Source organism: Hyposmocoma kahamanoa, unplaced genomic scaffold, assembly GCF_003589595.1.
Source record: "Hyposmocoma kahamanoa isolate Upper Pololo Valley unplaced genomic scaffold, ASM358959v1 62, whole genome shotgun sequence".
Taxonomy (NCBI): domain Eukaryota; kingdom Metazoa; phylum Arthropoda; class Insecta; order Lepidoptera; family Cosmopterigidae; genus Hyposmocoma; species Hyposmocoma kahamanoa.
In genome coordinates, this window is record NW_020653850.1 from 5,751,270 (window position 1) to 5,770,627 (window position 19,358).

A 19,358-nucleotide genomic window follows, 5' to 3' on the forward strand; every position below is an offset into this window, starting at 1 on the left:
AATGGTCTGACGATATCATCAATAGCAACTGCTTTGTACATGTCTGCTGTCATGAAGCCCCGATACGGGATCAAAGTCGTTCTAGCTCCAATCATAATGCCACCCCAAAAGGACACCGATTTTCCGCCTTGCTGAACTGTTCCAGTGGCAGTTCTTTGTCTTTCACGGTCGCCTGGTCTTCTCCAGACACGGACACGTCGGTTATCTGGATGAGTGCTGATTCGGGATTCGTCAACGAAGAGACAGTTTTGCCAAATGTTTTCGTCCTCACCTTCTTCATTTTGCCGAAGTCTAGCCCACTGCAATCTTCGTTGTTGACGTTGCCGGGAATTGAGCGGAGCTCGTCAAGACCTCCGTGCTCGTAATCCAGCCTGGTGCAAGCAATTGCGAACGGTCTGCGTGCTAACTTCAAGCCCAGAGGCGGCCCTGACTTCTGCTTTTATTTTAGTGGCGTTGATTGTTGGATCACGGGCTGCCAGCAATCTAATATAGCGCTTTTGGGCAGCTGTCAAAACAGTTGGGCGACCGCTGCGGGGTCGGTCAGCTAAATTCCCCATTCCGTGATACCTCTGCAACGTAGCCACGACACAGGATTGGGATATAGCAAGTCTGCGTGCTATTACTCTCGTGGTGTATCCTTCTTCCCTCAAAGTTACTATTCTAGCTCGTAAAACCTCTGATAATCCTCTGGGCATTTTTTCAATCACAACTTTCCGCGAAAAATATCTTGAATCGCTTATAATTGACTAAATCAGATTTCTGAATGAGCGTAAGCTAGGACTGAAAGCCTTTTTATATGAAAAAACAATTGAACGGGGTCATTGTTTTATGTTCTAATTTATTTTTAAATAAAGAATCTAAAAAGAAGAAAAAATCATAATATAATCTACAATAACAAAAAAGATTTCAGTTTTTCGAAGTGATCGCAAACTTTTTTTGATGTGTGTATATAATAAGATGACCAATTGTTTATACTATACTAAAATTGTACTTAATTTTTATCCAAAATCTAATTTTGTTATTATTATTGATATAATACGACAAAATTATTCGAATTGAGTTCACTCGAACCAGCGTCTGCTGCCACACCGGGGCTACCGCTCTTACTGAGCCATCACGAATTTCTAACGTAATATATTGTAAACGTAAAATTAGTGTACGTAAATCATATCCTTGTGTATTTAGGTGTTTCATGTTGTGCCACCATCTAAGAGTGGTTACAAACGCGCGTTCGTGAAACGCGCGATTGCTTCGCTGCACTTGCGATTTATACGCGATTGCATCGATGCAAACGCGCGATTGCATCGATGCAATCGCCTATAAATCCCAGGTGTAGCGATGCAATCGCGCGTTTGTATCGATGCAGTCGCGCACTTGCATCGCGTTAGCATCGCTGCTTTAAATCGCGCGCGTGTGTAATGTTAGACGATTAGTGACTGCATCGCTACTGCATCGCGTTTGCATCGCATTTGCATCGCTGCTAAAAGTCGCCGTGTGTAACCGCTCTAATCTATGGCCAGGAATTGTACGTCCTGATTCGAAAAGCAACATGTTTATGAAACTGAGAAAACAACATACTAAATAAAATTATGTATCTATTATTTTATATATATAATTTTTCATATCAGACAGAATTTGAACGCAATTTAGCACCATCTTAATGGCGTAGGGAAGAAACGGCGTAAAAGTTAAGCTACAAAGTAATTTTTATAAACATTTTGGTTTTTTATAGTTTTTTCACATAATACGTTTATACGTTAGGTTTAGTAGCAATAGAGCTCCTTGTGAAAGAGATCGTCCAGGTTACAAAACAGTTGCTACCTTACCTAGTTCTGCCGTCAAGCAGTAATTCGAGCTGGTGAAATTATAGGTACATGGGACTTCTCAATTTGTATGTGCAGGGTGAAGCGACCACCAAGCGCACGACTTGTTCGTCCCGCCATTTGGTATCATACAAAAAAACATAAGAACTTCATTTTTGATAAAAAATATTTCTTCGACTAAACAGATCGAGAGCTTGAAAATTCCATATCAATAGCCAATTTTGATAAATTGACTTTTACGTCTTTTCTTCCTTGAAGTATCGATATGATCACGTACGTTTTTTAAAATCTCTTTAGTCAGTTTCCGAAAACTTGCTGCTATACTGTTTGTATTTCTGTGTGTGTGTGCTAGCTCCCTTTGTCTAGTATCAAAAGTCGTTATGTTCAAAATGTGTGCAAAAATCGCAATACATTAATTGAAAATCCAATTTTAGTAAGCAGCGTAGAATGAACCGTGAAGCCAATGCCGCAATGCACCGTAAACGCTAATAAGATGCCGATAAGAACTACCGTAAACGCGTAAACGAACCCTAAACTAATCACCTTATTATACCACTATACTGGACGTCAGCGGACTGGTTTTCACGGAGAAAATACCAACCTTTTCTATTAGTTGTATCCATATTTACGTACCTTATGTACAACGGTATTATTCTATGAAGCAACTTGACGAATACAGTGTGTCCGAATCAGACATGTCTTCGAAAACTGTGAAAAATTTTGTTAAATAACTTTTTAATAAAAAGAACACCTCAAAAGTTTGAGGAATACGATACGTCTATTTGCCAAGTTCTTTTAAAATCGGTTGACAGAAAGTAAACCGGATTCATTCCCTAATTTGCCACCCTTAGAGGTGGAATATTTTCTTCAAATTCGAATGGGAGAGATACCTTTTTTCATTAAAAAAAGAATTGTCGAAATCGGTTCATAAACCAAATAGTGTCATAACTCATAACTCAAAATAGCGGAACAGAAAACACAAAAACAATACTGAGTGGAACTTAATGCTAATAATGTGATTATTTTTATTTAGACATAAGTAAGTTTTTTTAAGTTCCACGATTTTGAGTTATGACAATATTTGGTTTTGTATGCGAAATGTTGGAGCAATCACGTAACATATACAAATTAAAAAAAAAAATTTGAAGTCGGTTAAATAAAGAAAAGTACTTTAGCCAAAGGTGTGTGTTTTGTGTTTGTTCCCATTTGTTCGTCTTTAATCTTTGCTGTTTAACGACAAAAATTTAGTTCCCTTTTCAGTGTAACTATAGTACCTATATAGTTATTGGAATTCCTATGGATAAATACTTCAATCCCATAAAACTGTGATTACTATAAACAAGCGCAACGATTAGCGGTTTTGCGCGACGATTACTATTGATTCCACAGTTTTTGCACGGATAGTTGTGGATGCTCGTTCGACGTCGACGATCGTTAGTTATTCGTTTTTATTTGTTTTTAACGTCCAGACTGACCGCTTGATTGAACACTGGCCAATTGCCATGCTTTGATACAAGTATTTATCTATAAAGAGTGAGATTCTTTCCTAGAATACCGTTACAACGAAAAATCTCGAGTTTTGAAAAAAAAAACCCAAACTTTTAGCGTAAAGAAATAAACAAATGCACGAATAGTGTGAACAGGGGTTTGTTTTCTTTCCACGCACAGTGGGTCAATCTGTTTAACGGTAACAAAAGCACGTTTGCAGATGGTTCATGTCATGCCGTAAAACGCGAGACCTTTGCGTTTACGTCGTGACATTTGGATGCGTGCTGCGTACAAAATGTCAAATCCGTGAGTTTCCAAACTAGATAAGTACATTAGACGAGTAATAGCCTAATTCACTACAACTAATACAGGGAAAAACCAAAAGCGCCACAACAAAACGTAATATTATCCATCTGCTCTTATTAAATTACTTACGAGTAGGCACTTTATGCCAACCAACCAATTAAACATTAAAAAAAACATATTCGTAATTAAATTTCATTTAAAGAAAAGATAACAATTAATTCGATCCAGCACGGTTAACTGTAGGTACTCGTACACAATTAAAGCTGTTCAATACCCCTGCATTATGTATGTTATATACGTCTTACATTTGATACGCTTGGTGAATAGATAAATTGTGTTTACGGTGTGCATGCAGTAGCATAAGCTGAAGCGATTTAGATTACTTTTTTTTATATAAAAAATAAGTGCTCATTTGACCTTCATCTCACCTGATGGAAAGTGACGATGAGGTCGACGATGTAGCATGCACACTTAAATAATACCTATTCGCTATAGGTATTATTTAGGTGTGCATGCTAGATCGTCGACCTCATTGTCACTCTCATATCACATAGGCCTCTCGCCTTGAAAAGTCCAAGTTATAGTGTTCGGGGAACAAGTCCGCAGGAATTCCACTCCCTAGCCGTTCGCAACATAAATGTGAAAGCGAAACGCTTCGTGCGAATCCTGGCAATATCCACAACATAGAGGTGAAACCCCAGCCCACGTCTGGTCCCCTAACACTCTCCGTGATATATCCTGTAGAATACCGATAAGCAGGCAACTCTACGGCGGTGTACAAGGTTCTGCAGCTTCGCATCTACTGATTCCGAGTCACCTATAAGCCTCTTGCCACGATTACCTATTGAATCCGATGTGACCAGTTGATATTTTAGCAGAGCCATCCCATAAGTGGCAGCAGTACTCCATACATGACCGCACGTGTGCTTGGTACAGCTGAAGCAACTAGCCCGGTGTGAAATATCGCCTCGCCTTGGAAAGTCATCATGGCATTGGAATGTCATCTAATCAATTCACCTTGTTTTGTTTAGATTATAATTTAAGTAATAATCTAGCATACTCTGTAGGTTACACGAATAATACAAACAATTATTGTTTGTCATTTACAATACATTAAATAGTTTGACTTTGTGTTCACACACGTACATCATCTTGCTAATAAAATTGTTTTTAATTGTTACAGGGAAAATCAGTGATCCGTCCGATAGCGTTCAAGCCCCTCGGCGGTCGGTTGTCGGCTGGCGGTGAGCGCTATGGCTCCACACCAGCTCTGGCTAGCCGACCACCTTCGCATATGACTCTCTATGGCAGTAAGTACAATAAATCCGTCACAATCCCCGAATCGTAGGTATAATATACTGTAAAATGACTGTAGTAATACGAGCTTACAATCTGTGATGTGTCGCAAAATATGAATATTATAGTTTTCGATGTTAACACTTAGGGTGCGTTCAAATTAGCCGCTGTTAGCCGCGCTGCAGCAGCACTGCAGCCGCGCGGTGGCCGCGCGACTGCCGCGCGATTGTCACTTTTTATACAATTTGTGGAAGCGCAGCAACCGCGCGGTCGCGTTGAGGAATTTATAGAGAATGCAGAACAACACCTTGCAATATGGGATATCAGTTCCGCCAGTTATTCTAATCGACTGGTAAAAAAGGCATTTTAATTCGTAATGAGCATCCCCAAATACCTCGAAAAGGATACCCATATAGCATTTTTTTGAAAAATCGTGTCCGCCATTTTGGATTTGCAAATAAGTGCTATATTTGTAATGAGCACCCCCAAATATCTCGTAAACGATACCCAACTTGCTATTATTTGAGAAATCATGCCCGCCATCTTGCATTTAGAAAAGTCGTGTTAGTCATCATGTATTCAGATATAAATGCCATTTCCCATAAGGATTACCAAAAATAAATTTTTGAAAATTCTTGGCAACCATCTTGGATTTAGAAATTAATGCCACATTCTCAATAAGCACTCCCAAACAACTCGAAAACGTCTATAATTCTCGTTGTCGATTATACGTTGTCGATTATATTGATACGTTCTTGTATTCTTTTTTTTCTTCAGTTTTAACAAAATAAGTGAAAGTAACGTTTCTTCGTCAGAATCCACCGTGTAACTGAGTCGAAAGATAAAACATCACTAAAAATTTGGTCGGACTTCAGCAGCGCGACTGTCGCGCGGCCGCCGCACGGTTGCAGCGCGGCTAATTTGAACGCGCCTTTAGAAGTTGCAGTAAATAAAATAAATAAATATATATTAGACAAAATCACATACGTTGCTCTGATCCTAAAACATGTGTTATGGAAATCGGAAACAACCACGGTACCACAAACATCCAGAAAAATAAAGAAAATAGAAAAAAGTTTTCTAAACTGACCCGACCGGGGATCAACCCCGAGACCTCTGAGACGGCGACATCATGAAAACCAGTGTGCAAGCCATTCGACCATGGAGGTCGTCATGCAGTAACAATAAATTTTTTTATTCATAACGCATCTATAAATACTTAAATAATTGGAAATGAATAATTGACACGATTGACATGGTCAGGCAACCGTGACCATGGGACCTGTAAAGGGCCCGAAACGTCGGTTTGTCTGAAAAAACAAATATACGCGATTTAAATCCGGAAAAATAGTTTCATTTCCTATGTGTAACAATCGCGAAAACCTAAGAACTCGATACTTAAATAATTATTTTAAATTTTTCGATTGATTACGTAAATAGTACGAGGCAATTTTGAATTGTGCTCTTTCCAAAAGCACGCCAACAATTTCTAGTAATATCAGCTACATATGCTAGAACACACTTCTAAACTTGTAATTTTTCTTGTCAGGCTCTTCAGACGTCCGCGAGGCTCGCTGGTGCGGTTCGCCGCAACCCGCCTCGCTTTCCGCTCTGCCACCATCCACGCTCACCGCTCCTCTCCACCACCGTCACCATTCAGCTATCGTGTGAGTACCAGTTCGATCTTTACCCGCCCCTCTCACGCTAGTTCACAATGATAACATCTCGGTTCATAATGTAATCGCGGTTAACTCGTTATCTACGTTAAGTTTTCACCAAGGTAAAAAGTATAAGGAACAAATAAATTGGGTAAGCTTAAATTATACGCGCTTTATTCATATAAGTAATAGACTAGCTACGTGTTCGGCCAAAATGCACCTTACGTAATAATCTAGGTTATTAACTAAAAACGTTAGATTTGCTCCCAATCCGTTTAGCAGATTGGGCGTGATAGATTAATAAACATCTTAAATATTTTTTTTCGTTCCTCCATTGTTTCGTGTGGATTGACAAAGGTGTTACGTTACGATTAATTATTAATTTCGTAGGCTATGTCATTAATTATTTACAATTATGAAATATGTAAGAAGTAATATTAAAAATTTAAATCACAATAATTAAAATTATAGTATAATTCAAGCTGATACAATGTAATTTGTAATTCATTCGTCGAATTGGATAAAACTATGTTTGAAGAAAATGGAAAATAAAAACAAAAAGAAATAATCTTGACGAACGTCCTAAAATTATAATACTATATCAAAAACGTGATAAAAATTAATTAAAGATAAGAAAGGAGTTGATTAGTAATAAATGTCAATAACTAGAAAAAATAAAAACTGAAACCTACAATGTCATGTTAGTATTTTTAAAGTGAATGGTTATTGAAATTTATTATGTTATGTTATTGTTATTTTAGTTATGATATTAGGTAAATGTTTAAAACGTTGAGTTGTCGAATAAGAAACTTGCACAATCTTCTTCTTAGCGTGTCGATGCTTCTTTTATTGTAGCACAATATTGATTTTGAGTAGAGGTATGTTCCACAAATCCGCACTAAAATATAAAAAATCACTACTGGGGATTAAAATTTCATTCCACAAATCTCCACCATCGTACCTACTTGTTACGCAGTGGGGATTTGTGGAAGAAAAACCTCCACCAAGATATTATTTTATATATTAGGTATATTCAATTTGTAGGTTTGCCGTAACACCGATGTTGATTTTCAGCGCCAATGTCCCGTGAACATTACAACACAATTAGTTGTTGCCACCTTGACTGCGTTATCCGTGGCCGCGTAGAGATGTTCCCTCATACAGTTATTAGTATTAGGGCACCTATTTACCCATCTTGTCTCTGCAGCGACCTACATGAGTGTGAAGTCGATTCAAGGACTTCCACACGGACCAACGTAGATCATAACCTGGTGGTTTTGCACAATTAAAGACACTATCGTAATATACATCTAAGGATATCAAATCCAAGCTTAGAATGAAACAGTTATCGTAGGTCAGTCACCTAATACAATGAATTTGGTGTGACCAATTCTGTTGACGATGAAAACAAAAGCAACAACAAGCGTTGCTCACGTTTTTCAGATCAATTGTTTAGGTTTTTGAATTTAGCGGTACAAACCAAGGCCAATTACTTTTTAAACGCTTTTTGTTTGTTGAAGACGATCTAAATTATTTCTTCACTCCATTCACGCGCAATAAAATAATAAGAAATGTCAATGACACAGTTAACCACTTAAGCTATCCACCATTACGTACCAATTAAAGTCATTATCGCAGTGAGCGCGGTCGCGTGACGAGATAGCCATTCGTGAATGGGAGCTACCACCACATGTCGGGCTAAAATGATGCTAAAGAGTTATATTAATTTTAATAGTTAATGTGGACTCCATACCGTCGACTTTCGCAGATTGAAATTGTGGATTCAAAAAGTAGATAATCATCTAGTTTTTCGTATCTTAATTACAGAAATGAAAAGAAAGCAACCTACTATCTGAAGTGCATTGTTATTTATTTCTTAAGTCACTTGTTTTTATCGAATTCTTAGGTTTTTGTCACTCCGAAATTTAAATCGCAAAGATCACTGCTTCCATCATCCTGAGACATAAATTGGTAAGTCCCTTGTGCCTGTAATTTCACCAGCACCTTTACCCTTCAAAACCAGAACGCAGTAATATTACTGCTTGACGGTAGAAATAGGGTGGCAGAACTTGCCTGGACGAACTCTTTTGCAATGAGTTCTACTGATGCTAGTTTGGGCAGCTTGTTTTCGCGATTGTTACACATAGGAAATGAAACTATTTTTCCGGATTTAAAAATTTGTTTTTTGTTTGAAAAAACAAATATACGCGATTTAAATCCGGAAAATAGTTTCATTCACTTGTTTTTTTTAATAATCATCATTTAAGAGTGATGGGTGAGGAGTGATACAACCTCAAATGGCTTTGATGACTCCGCATAACAGTGAGAGTGTTGAAACAATCACTTTGGAAAAAATATATAGTAAAATTGGGGATACTACACTGATTATACGATGTGAAAATATGATAAAAATTGTCACAATACAAAAAAAAAACACCAACTTACCTCGAAATTTTATAAGAAAACCGCTGTATTCAATAGGTACTCTGCATATACCAATGCTTTTCTTTATCAACTGAACTAAATAGAACACGTGTAGTGTACGATATACATTTTTGAAATGCCTTTAATTTCGTCTGTAAAAAAATAAATTCTGAAATAAAGCCAGTGACGCTCGGCACAAGCAAAATGAACCGTATTAGTATGGGGAAAAAATTAAATTCGAGCTGAGGCAGTATCGACTCTTAATTGCTTATCGACGTCTACTCATTTTTTACTCATATTTTGAGAATTGTCAAAATATCATCCTATTTCATAATCATACTCCCATTATCGAAATACAAATGATGTACAAATATCAATAGTACTGCATATTATATAAAGATTATTTCAATATACCACGAGAATAGAATAGAAACCATTTATTCCAACGCCACATTATAAAAAAACGTACAAAAAAACTAATATACATAAGAACAGAACCTTTAAACACCAACTTGTACTATACTAAATAATACTATACTGATATGTGTGCGGTTGTGGCGTATGCAAAAGGATCCCATTCGGCTAAAGTCACCACTAAGACTAGGCTGTGACGCTGGTTTTCAATGGACCCTAGAATACTGTGATAAATACCTTAATTTTTTCAATTAAGTTTACAACACGTAGGTACAAGGTACAACTAAAATTATACGATGTAAAATATTGTGACAACCCTACCTTCGCTAGGAACGTAGGCGTTACAATTCAGCGCCTAATGCCTGCATTTAAGCGCCGAAAAGACGGCAGTTGCCCTACTTGTCTTATTATAAAATGTAATATTCAAGATCCTAATAGACTATAGTGTGTTGTAGCTGAGTTTGAGATGCATTTAATGTACGGTAGATGTACAATAATAAACAGCTACTAGCTGACTTAGGGGCAGTTTATTAACACGAAACTGAAAGTTATGTCTGTACAAGAAGGCTTTAATTGATAAACTTGATTGGTAAAAGCATCAGCAGGTTTTATAGAAGACTTCTTTATATTCTCTATGAATCACTCCTTCTTCCATTTGGTAACCGGCTACTCATTGAGAGTTCAGTTTTTAATATTTTTTTTAAATAGGCGAAGACTTTAAACCATAGACGTTAAAATATTTTAAATAAATAGAAATTATACACTACATCTTGAATTTTCGTCTTTTGTAATTTCATATTCAATAACTTTTAACAATAATGTTGGAAATATACGATTAGGCATGGTAATATAACAACATACATTACACAAAAACCATAAGTAATTTTTTGAAATAAAAAAAAATAATTCTTTAGTAACCCGCTGTAAAGTCGATTACGTCAAGGTCTGTTAAGAAATTATTAAACCGCAAAGTCAATGAGCAAAATAGTGCAGAACATTAAAAAACTTTGCCTTGTTGTTTAATTGGCCATTGAAGCGACATCTTAGCGGCGGCACGCGCGGCATCTACACATTCGCATCCGTACGCTAGTGAGACAGTCGTCGCGTGTGTACGCCGCTTTATTACGCAGACGATTCAATAAAAATAATAAAGGCCGAGTGCTATTGCGTACCTATGCCTACAGACAACTTTAGAAAAATCAGTGTATTTTTTTATTTGTACCGCTATTTTGCGTTTTGTGCAATGTTGTGAACTTGGATTTCTATGACTTTTTTCTTCGTGTGCCCAATGCAAAGGTGAGCTTTTCAAATTTTCCAAACCTATATTCGATATTATTATACGTTACAAATGATTTAGGAATAACGTGTCGGTATAAGCGACAGTAATGACTTGCCCCCTCACTATAAAAAAAAGTGCAAATAAGGCGAGTAGGAGGGAAAAACCGTAATAACCGATTAATAACTTTTTAAATACGCTATGTAATGTACAGACAATAAAAAATACTAATCAATAATGTTCTTATTTACATCCTTCGGAGTCGTAATTTTCCAAAAAATCCGATGGAAAGGCCCAGTGGTTATTAGCGACCTTACCCAATAATAGCATAGTTATATAAAGAGGTCACTTAATCGCGAGGACCCAATTTCATTCATTGAATGCAGCCCTAGTTACAGATTTTTGCCCTCTAATGTGTGTAAGTAAACTATTTCAAAAGCTGCCAAAGAATTAATATATCGATTTGGTTTACCATAGACAATTAATTTTTGATAGATATCCCATGTACACTTGGTAATTATTAGTGGTTTAAAATGCGATTAGAAACATATTTGTGTATTTTGTCCTTTATACAATAAATAAATAAATAAAAAAATTAATAAGTACGTAGAGATTAAGGAGAAAGTCATCGAAACCCAAAATGTTACTCAAAAAAGGTCTTTGTTATCACAACGAATTTCAATTTCGAATAACAACAATACGTGTAAAGGCATAACAGAATGCAATTAATGGATAGTGTTTACGACTCTATGAAATAATCAATAAAGAAAAACAATTACGCAACGACTATGTTCGATCACAATGTTGAAATAACAAAAAATAAAAAACAATCCATTATTCATCAATTCATCATCCACCAATCACTCGCAATTCGAAATATAAACATTTAGAGCAGTCAATCGATTTCCGCTCATTTCGTTATCAGTAGTGCACTAGTTGCAACACGCTACAAATCTGCTTCCGTTTTCTTCGTTTGTGCTATTTTATTAATTTGTTCCTAATTAGATTAATATACCTAATTTGTGATTTAATTCTGACATTTATTTAATAATTTTGGTGTTATAAAAAACAGAGAACATGCTGAAAGGCGGAAGGTACTTCTTCAAGTATTATTATATAACAATGGCTGCCTACCATCAATTATGTCATAATTGCATTAATTACAAGATGTACCGAGTTCTGGTATATTTTGAGTAACATTTGCTTATCTTGATTTCCATCAGTAGTGGTGGAAGGCACGTGATGATAGGCTTTCATAATCGTCTCTCACGTTTGCCACGCAGCAAATTCTTAATATTTAAACATTTATACATTTCTCAAATATTCTGTTTCAACAGTATTTGTATGCAATGAGACCTGCTTTCGCTTGCCTTACTTGCTTATCTAAATAATAATGATGCAGTTTGTAATATTTTTTCTTAAAAAAAAAGCAATGTAGAGCTGGCACTGGTGTTTCAAAAGCGGAGGCGGGGACGTCTTTGAAAGGGAATATCTCGAAATTAGAAATAATGACATTGATGACTTGGGGTTTTAACACATATCTAAAGTTTTATTCAAAAATGTCCTTAATTCGAACGAGGCTACGAAATCCTGAAACCTATTATATTCCGCAAATAGGCGCCCTCTCTATAAAGGAGGTATTGTTATGTATGCCATGATCGGCTCTTTGATAATTAGATTTATTTTTCAATTATAAAAAATATTCGCTCTACAACCAATATCACTAGGATAAATCGTAAAGCCTTCAACAATGGGATATTGCGGAGATGCACGGAAGCACGCTTCGTTGCACGCACGCATTTGCATATTCCGTGTAATTGTAGCCTCACGTACCGACAATGTTTCGCAAAGCTAATTGTTCTTTCGTAACTCAGGACTATGAAACTGTTACACTAGACCTAGTTACTAGAACTCTACATTTACTGTCGAATAAAATTGTCTTCTTTTCTTCAAACTCAAATAATCTTTCTTTATTTCATAGTAAGCAAATTACACTTGAAATCGTCATATTGAGTAAACTCTACTGCTCATTCGTAAGGCAGATTCCCCTGAGAAGAAAGAGCAAGAGACTCTAGGGGTTGCTCTTTGTAAATATACAATTTGAATACATTATCATTTACAATATTTATTTCAAACATCTTAAATCGAGAATATCTACAAGAGCTAAACGGTTCACTATTCACTACCACGGATTTTTGCCATCCTTAATAACCTTTAGTATAAAGTTTTTGTTTCACCATAGTTTTAAACCTCGTGAATGGCAAATTTTCAATATCAACCGGAATCTTATAAAGAAGCGTATACATTGCCCCTTAAATTAAATTGTGACTTCGAGACGACAGACGACTATCAAGAACAGCTAGCTTACTTACGCACAACATTCTATTCTGACTGTGCCGTTGCTTCTTTCATTTTGGGGCTAATTTTACTTTGAATAACATATTGTCAAATTGACTCCCTATCTCTGGCAGTGTTAACATCTTCCCTCATGCAACTGTTCGGGCATGACGGGCACAGCAGTAAATGCTGCTTGGGTTGTTGGAACGCTGCAGTCACATTAAGTTAGATTAGTATTTTAGTAGCAGTAGAACTCCTTGTGAAAGAGTTCGTCTAAGGATGTAGTGCCACCTTACCTATCTGTGCCGCCAAGCAGTAATATCTGCATTACTGTGTTCCAGTTTTAAGGGGTAAGGGTGCTGGTGAAATTACAGGCACGTGGGACTTGTCAGCTTATGTCTCAGGGTGACGGGCGCAGCTCTTTGAGATTTAAAGCTCCGAGTGGCACTGAAACTTTTATGTCCAGGCGTGTAGCTTACCATCAGGCGCACGACTTGTTCGTCCCGTCACAATAACCTCAGAACCACCATCTGTAATTTCACGAACACCCTTAATATAATAGAATGTTCGCTACGAAATTAAAATCTAAAGAGTAATTTCATCTGTAAAACAAGTATAATATTATGTGCAAATAATGTGTAGTGAGTAGAAAATATGCCAACTGTTTTTTTTAACTATTTTGTTTGCAATATGCATGTGTAGCATACACATGCATATTGCATGTGTATGTAATAACATGTTGCCAGAAATACATTAAACGTTCGTCCGCTCACTTACTGTCATGTCTAATAAGTACTTTTAAGGTAACTGAGTATACCTACAATTTTTTAAGAAGTGAATATTTATTCAATTATTGTCGTATATTGTATCTTTTCTATATAATAGGTTGACCAAAAAGGCAGTGCCATTTTTGCCACTCCTATCTTTATCAACAAAGAACTTCTTTCCTTTCAACTGTTACATATATCCATGTATCCATCCATGTGTATGGTCATTGTAAAAATATTTTAGCGCGCATGTTGAGAATAGGCGGGAAAATTTATAATTCATGAAAAACGCCCAAAACTGCTGAATCGTAATAATTAATGCAAACCACACATATTTACAAAGCCATCACTAACTATTACAGTTCCATTGGGATTCATCCTCATCCACCGTATTCACCTGACATGCTCCTTCAAATTTTCACACATTTCAGTCTTTACAAAATTCTTTGATAACGAAGAGATTTTCAAAATACACTCAGAGCTGTATTTTATTAGTAAAGACAGGCATTTTATGAAAGGGATATTCTAAAATTGCCTGAAAGATGGCAAAAGATTGTAAATCAACATGGCCGATACGTAATCGATTAAATTTGGATCCTTATTTTTTTAATGTTTCACATTTATACTTTGATACCGGACAGATATTTTGGCCAGCCTAATTTAAATATCTGTCATTCATAGAAAAAGATTGATGCTGAATGAATGAACATAGAACAAGCTAAAATCCGGTGTCAACAGACGAAATGTGTAGAGTACATACAATCACATGACGCACAGAGGCTGTTACGATTGTTTTTTATACGCACTCATTGTCATATTTACAAGAATGCAAATAATAAAATTGAATTATGATAATTTGAAAAAATAATCACTCCAATCGTCTTTTGATTTTGATGAAACGTTCTGGTGTGTGGCCAGTGATTCGTATGAACGTTATTGTTATCATAATATCGACCTACTTTTTAGGGTACATATAAATACCCCATGAGTTTATTTCGAATTTCTTATTTGAACTAAGACGATGAAGCTGTCAAAGGTTTAAAAATATTACTAAAACCATATGTGAACCATGTGATTTTGAGCTACAATAATTTGATTCATCACCATGTAATTTAGGACACAGTCTTCTATACGAGACGCAGTTACCGACCGATCCAATTAATTATTTCTTCCGAGAACTAAGTCGATGGAGCTATTTTGAATTTAAAAAAGAACAACCATCTGTTCACCACGTGACTTCGCTCTACATAAAATTTTATTCTGCAACATGTGATTCGGGATATAGTTTTATGTTGTGAAATATTAAAGTGCACCTTAGGTATATTAGGTGTTATATAAGTGTTATTAAACAATAATAATTACATGAATGCTAGATGCATTTTTTCATACTAATCGATGGCATACACTATTATCGCGGTCCAGAACTTATCCACGCTGATCACACCACAAGTAGCCTATATGCTGTAACAGTTATAGCGGCTACTTGGGGTGTAATTAATTGCAAACACATTTTATGCACAGACATAGGATGTGTTTGCCATCGTGATGAAAGGATTTACTGATCGGTTTAAGGTAGTCACCAATGGGTGACAATGGTTACCCAAGGTGCGCCAGACGTACTAGAAGCGATTCGTAAGTAAGTCATTGCGGGGAAGCTCCTTTCGTATCGTGAGAACCTAATTTGTATGGAGTATGTTCTAGTATGGCGAATCAAACTAGATTAGTTAAGGTAAATATGGGTATTCACGAATTCGTCAACTACGTAAAATAGACACTGAGATTACCACAAGGTTTTAACCATACTCAGGCCAAGGAGTTCCTCATTACCATCGGCAACCGTGTGAACTGACCGTGAAGTAAGCACTACATTAACCAAATTTTCATAATGATACCTCGCTTTATGATTTTGCAAGATTTAGAGCATGAACACGTGAATTAAAGTTTTAAAGTGCTGTTGTGTAGAAATGGAAAAAATTGTAGTGATATCACATTAAATTTATTTTCTTAATTACGTTTTTTAAGGCGTAAAAACATTTACCTAAATAAGTCAGATTAACATTAATAATTACGACGTGCAATTACTACGATATTGAGAGGTTCAATATTGAAAACAAAAACTCAGCTTACCTTACTACTTAAAAGTTTAACAGAGTTTTAGGACTCCCATGACCGTTGTGGTAAGGAATTAGTGATTGTAGGTTGATCAAAATCAACCATTTACGCTGGGCACTAATGAAAGCAATTGGTATTTTGCTCGAAAGAAAATTTGACGCGCGCTTCCCACAAAATCAAACCAAAACAATACATTTCTAAGCATTTATTTATTATGACTTTCTTATAAACCCCAAAACAGTAAACCAAAGTACAGCTAGCACACAACTCGATTATGTATATAGCCGATGTCCCGTCGCGGTCTGCCGCTGGTGCAAGACAATCTGCCGACCGAAACGCCTGCTGCTCACCTCACATCACTGCACCACCGTGCTAGTGCTTTATGGTTATCTTAAGACTTTGTGGTTTTTGTTTGAGTGAAAAGGTCAGTTGCAATGTTTATTAATTAGGAAAGTTTTATCCGTGATTGCTTCGTGAAGCCCCGGAGACGGTCCAATAATTTGAAATAAGTCTGATGGTAAGGGTTTGTTTGTTTTCCTGATAAATGGGAATAAATCCCAGAGGCAGAATAAAATTCACACAAGCCATAGAATATATATATATATATATAATAAAGTATGTGATAAATTAACTGTGTAATAAAGTGCGTTTATGTTTCCTACGAGTCGCCCAAACCAACAATAAAAAGTGTAAAACTAGCAACTTGTGACAAGTGTGTTGCTTATAAACAAAATACGCGTCAACCCAACCACCAAAAAAAATTATGTAACTAGTTGAAGATAATTTATATATATAAATTCTCATCAAAAACAAAAACATCCGTCTGTATTTCTGTTAGACGATTAAAAAAATTGAGTCAAACTAAAGTCTACGTTTTTGTTTTAAATCGTTTAATCGTCTTGGATGATAGGATAAACACAAAAAGATAATCGATTCTGATAAACTCAGATTAACTGTACTCGTACACATATTTGTAGGTAAAATAATATAAGTTTCTAACTTTTTTCGCTGTCGTATCTCACACAGAACGTGAATGGTACTAGGAAAGTTGATATTTTTGTGAATGGATACTATCAGCCAAGTTGAAGCCTTCCCAATGTCAAAAAAAATATTTTTTGCAAGTAAAGATAAATAACGCACACACTCAACATAGCCCCGCACTAGGGAAACCCTGTGTCGCGGGTGCCATGGACACACATATAGACAACCACAAATTACACCCAAACTCACGAGAGAAATAAATGTAGGCCATACAAACATTTCTCCCGACCCGGGAATCGAACCTGGAACCTCTGCGTGGCAGTCCGGCATGGTAACCGTTCGGCCACAGAGGCAGTTTAAGTTTAAGTTAAAGATATACGTGTTCCTTATTTTGTAGACCCACTTTTTTGTACAAACTTTGTGTTTATAATAACCTTCAAGCGGCTGCTAGCCAATACTGCTAGCCATTACCTACACGCAAAAATAACCCTTAATGTGGTAATGTGTCAACTTTGCTGATAGTACCTACCCGTATTGCATTACGTTACGTGTTCCAAGATTAAAAAAAGATAAAAATGTATTTACTCAATAAGCCAGGAATGCGGACACAACAAAACTAGGCCAACATACTCGATAAAAGTATGCAAACATCGTTTAAACAATGAATAAAACCTTACAAAGATCAGAGTATAGGTATTATCAAGTTCTATAAACAATATAGGTATCGCAAAAGTGACGTAAAGGACACATGAAAAATGTTCAACAGCTCGGGTGTTATTCAATGTTAGTAATACAAAATCGGCTTGAAAGAGATCCGCGCGGCATTTAAGTGCTAATAAAATTAAAATTGCGAGCCTGTTTACCGTTCCCAACGAGTCTCGCGCCACTTGCAATTTTATCGCGACATTACCGTAAAATAAAGTTTAGATAATATATAATATATAATATCATAAAATCTATACTTTAGCTGAGTTTAGAAATCTCATCGCAAACATTTTAAAAAGCAAGAACGGTGCATGGTTTTTTTACACCCTTCTTATCATATCGATGGCGTACACTAAAATGCTTGCCATCGTGGTGAAAAGGCTTGGCAATCGGCATACGGTACTCGCCGATTGCTACCCAGACGCCAGACATATGGGAATGGTGCGTCGTGCGGGGAGGCTCCTTTCGTGCACCATAACAGTGCAGGTTGTGGTACCTGGCGTTTTCATTTTTGATAGCAAGTGACGGGACAAATAAATCTTACACCTGGTGGTGAACAACACACATATCCATAACAGTTGCAATGCCGTTCAGAGCTTTAAGTCACAAGTATCTGAGGAACACAGCCTCTCTGTCAACCTGAGGCGTAAGTTGACAAGTCCCATGAAAAACAACATCTTTGTAAGCTAATCTCAAACTGCGAGCATTCATAAGCTAGCTAGAGGCTTGTGCAAGATATTTAAACCACAACCTTCTGACAAGTTAAGACATTATTGTTGATACAGAGGTCGAGGACCTAGGATAAAGGTCACTCAAAGTCTGTAGCTCAGATTGTAACAGTTTCGTACCAGTAGAGCTCACATGTCAACTTATGTCTCAGGGTGCCGGGCGCAGTGGCGGTACCCCTCAGATCTTTATGATTTAAAGCTCTGAGTGGCACTGCAACTGTTATATACAGGCGTTTACCACTAGGGATACGACTTGTTCGTCCCGTCACTTAGTATTATATAAAACAAGCGGTAGCCACCGTGAGACCACAGACACTGGTTAGAGTCCAATTACGTCGAAGGAATTTTTCTTTGCGTTTTTTCTATCTTTGTATCAATATATTGAGTAATATGTTGCATGTGTGCGTTAATAACAACCTAGTAGAGTTTTCACAAAAAAACATATGATATTCAATAAAAAAGAACAAAAGACATGTCGTCTTAACTGGCCTGTCATTCATCACGCTACTTTTCCAAAGGGGGGGTTAATATTTGACGTTTTTATCATAAGTAAACGCAGCAGTGCAATATTGAATTTTTTTTTTTTAATTTCTAGAACGAAGTCGACATCTGGGCTGAACGGCGAAAGCAAGGAACCAGCGCCCGCGCCTTCACCGGCCGACTCCGGCGTGTCGGAGCTCGAGCGCGACCAGCATGACTATAGGTAAATAGAACCACTGGAATGACTGCAGCATATATTACTTCCTATTCAAACAGAATATCCATAAAGGAGAGACACTTGAGAAAGACAACTGCATCTCTGCAGTCGTCTATTACGCTGTTCTTAGAAACTTCTGGAGTGAGAATGGGAGAAATATATTCCATTAGAGGTACTATATAGCGTTGGCGGCGGCAGCAAATTTAAGGTTGGCTCGCACGCTACGGGCAAACCTTAAATTTGTTGCCCCATTTATTTTCACGATTACAAGAGTAGTTCCTCTTTTAGTTTTTATTCGCCACCTTTGTCTACACAAAGGTCAGGATATCATTTTCTCAAACAGTGG

The 19,358-nt window shown here is 36.7% G+C and overlaps 1 protein-coding gene across 1 annotated transcript in view; it reads left to right on the forward strand.

Annotated features, from left to right (window-relative positions):
• The window catches only part of LOC113229733, a 110,589-nt gene extending 91,567 nt beyond the window's left edge, over window positions 1-19,022 (forward strand). The window contains exons 3-5 of the mRNA XM_026463415.1: window positions 4,801-4,927; window positions 6,463-6,580; window positions 18,911-19,022. Of these exons, the coding sequence (XP_026319200.1) occupies window positions 4,801-4,927; window positions 6,463-6,580; window positions 18,911-19,022 (357 nt within the window). The remainder of the gene's footprint in view (window positions 1-4,800; window positions 4,928-6,462; window positions 6,581-18,910) is intronic.
• The last annotated feature ends 336 nt before the right edge of the window (window positions 19,023-19,358 follow it).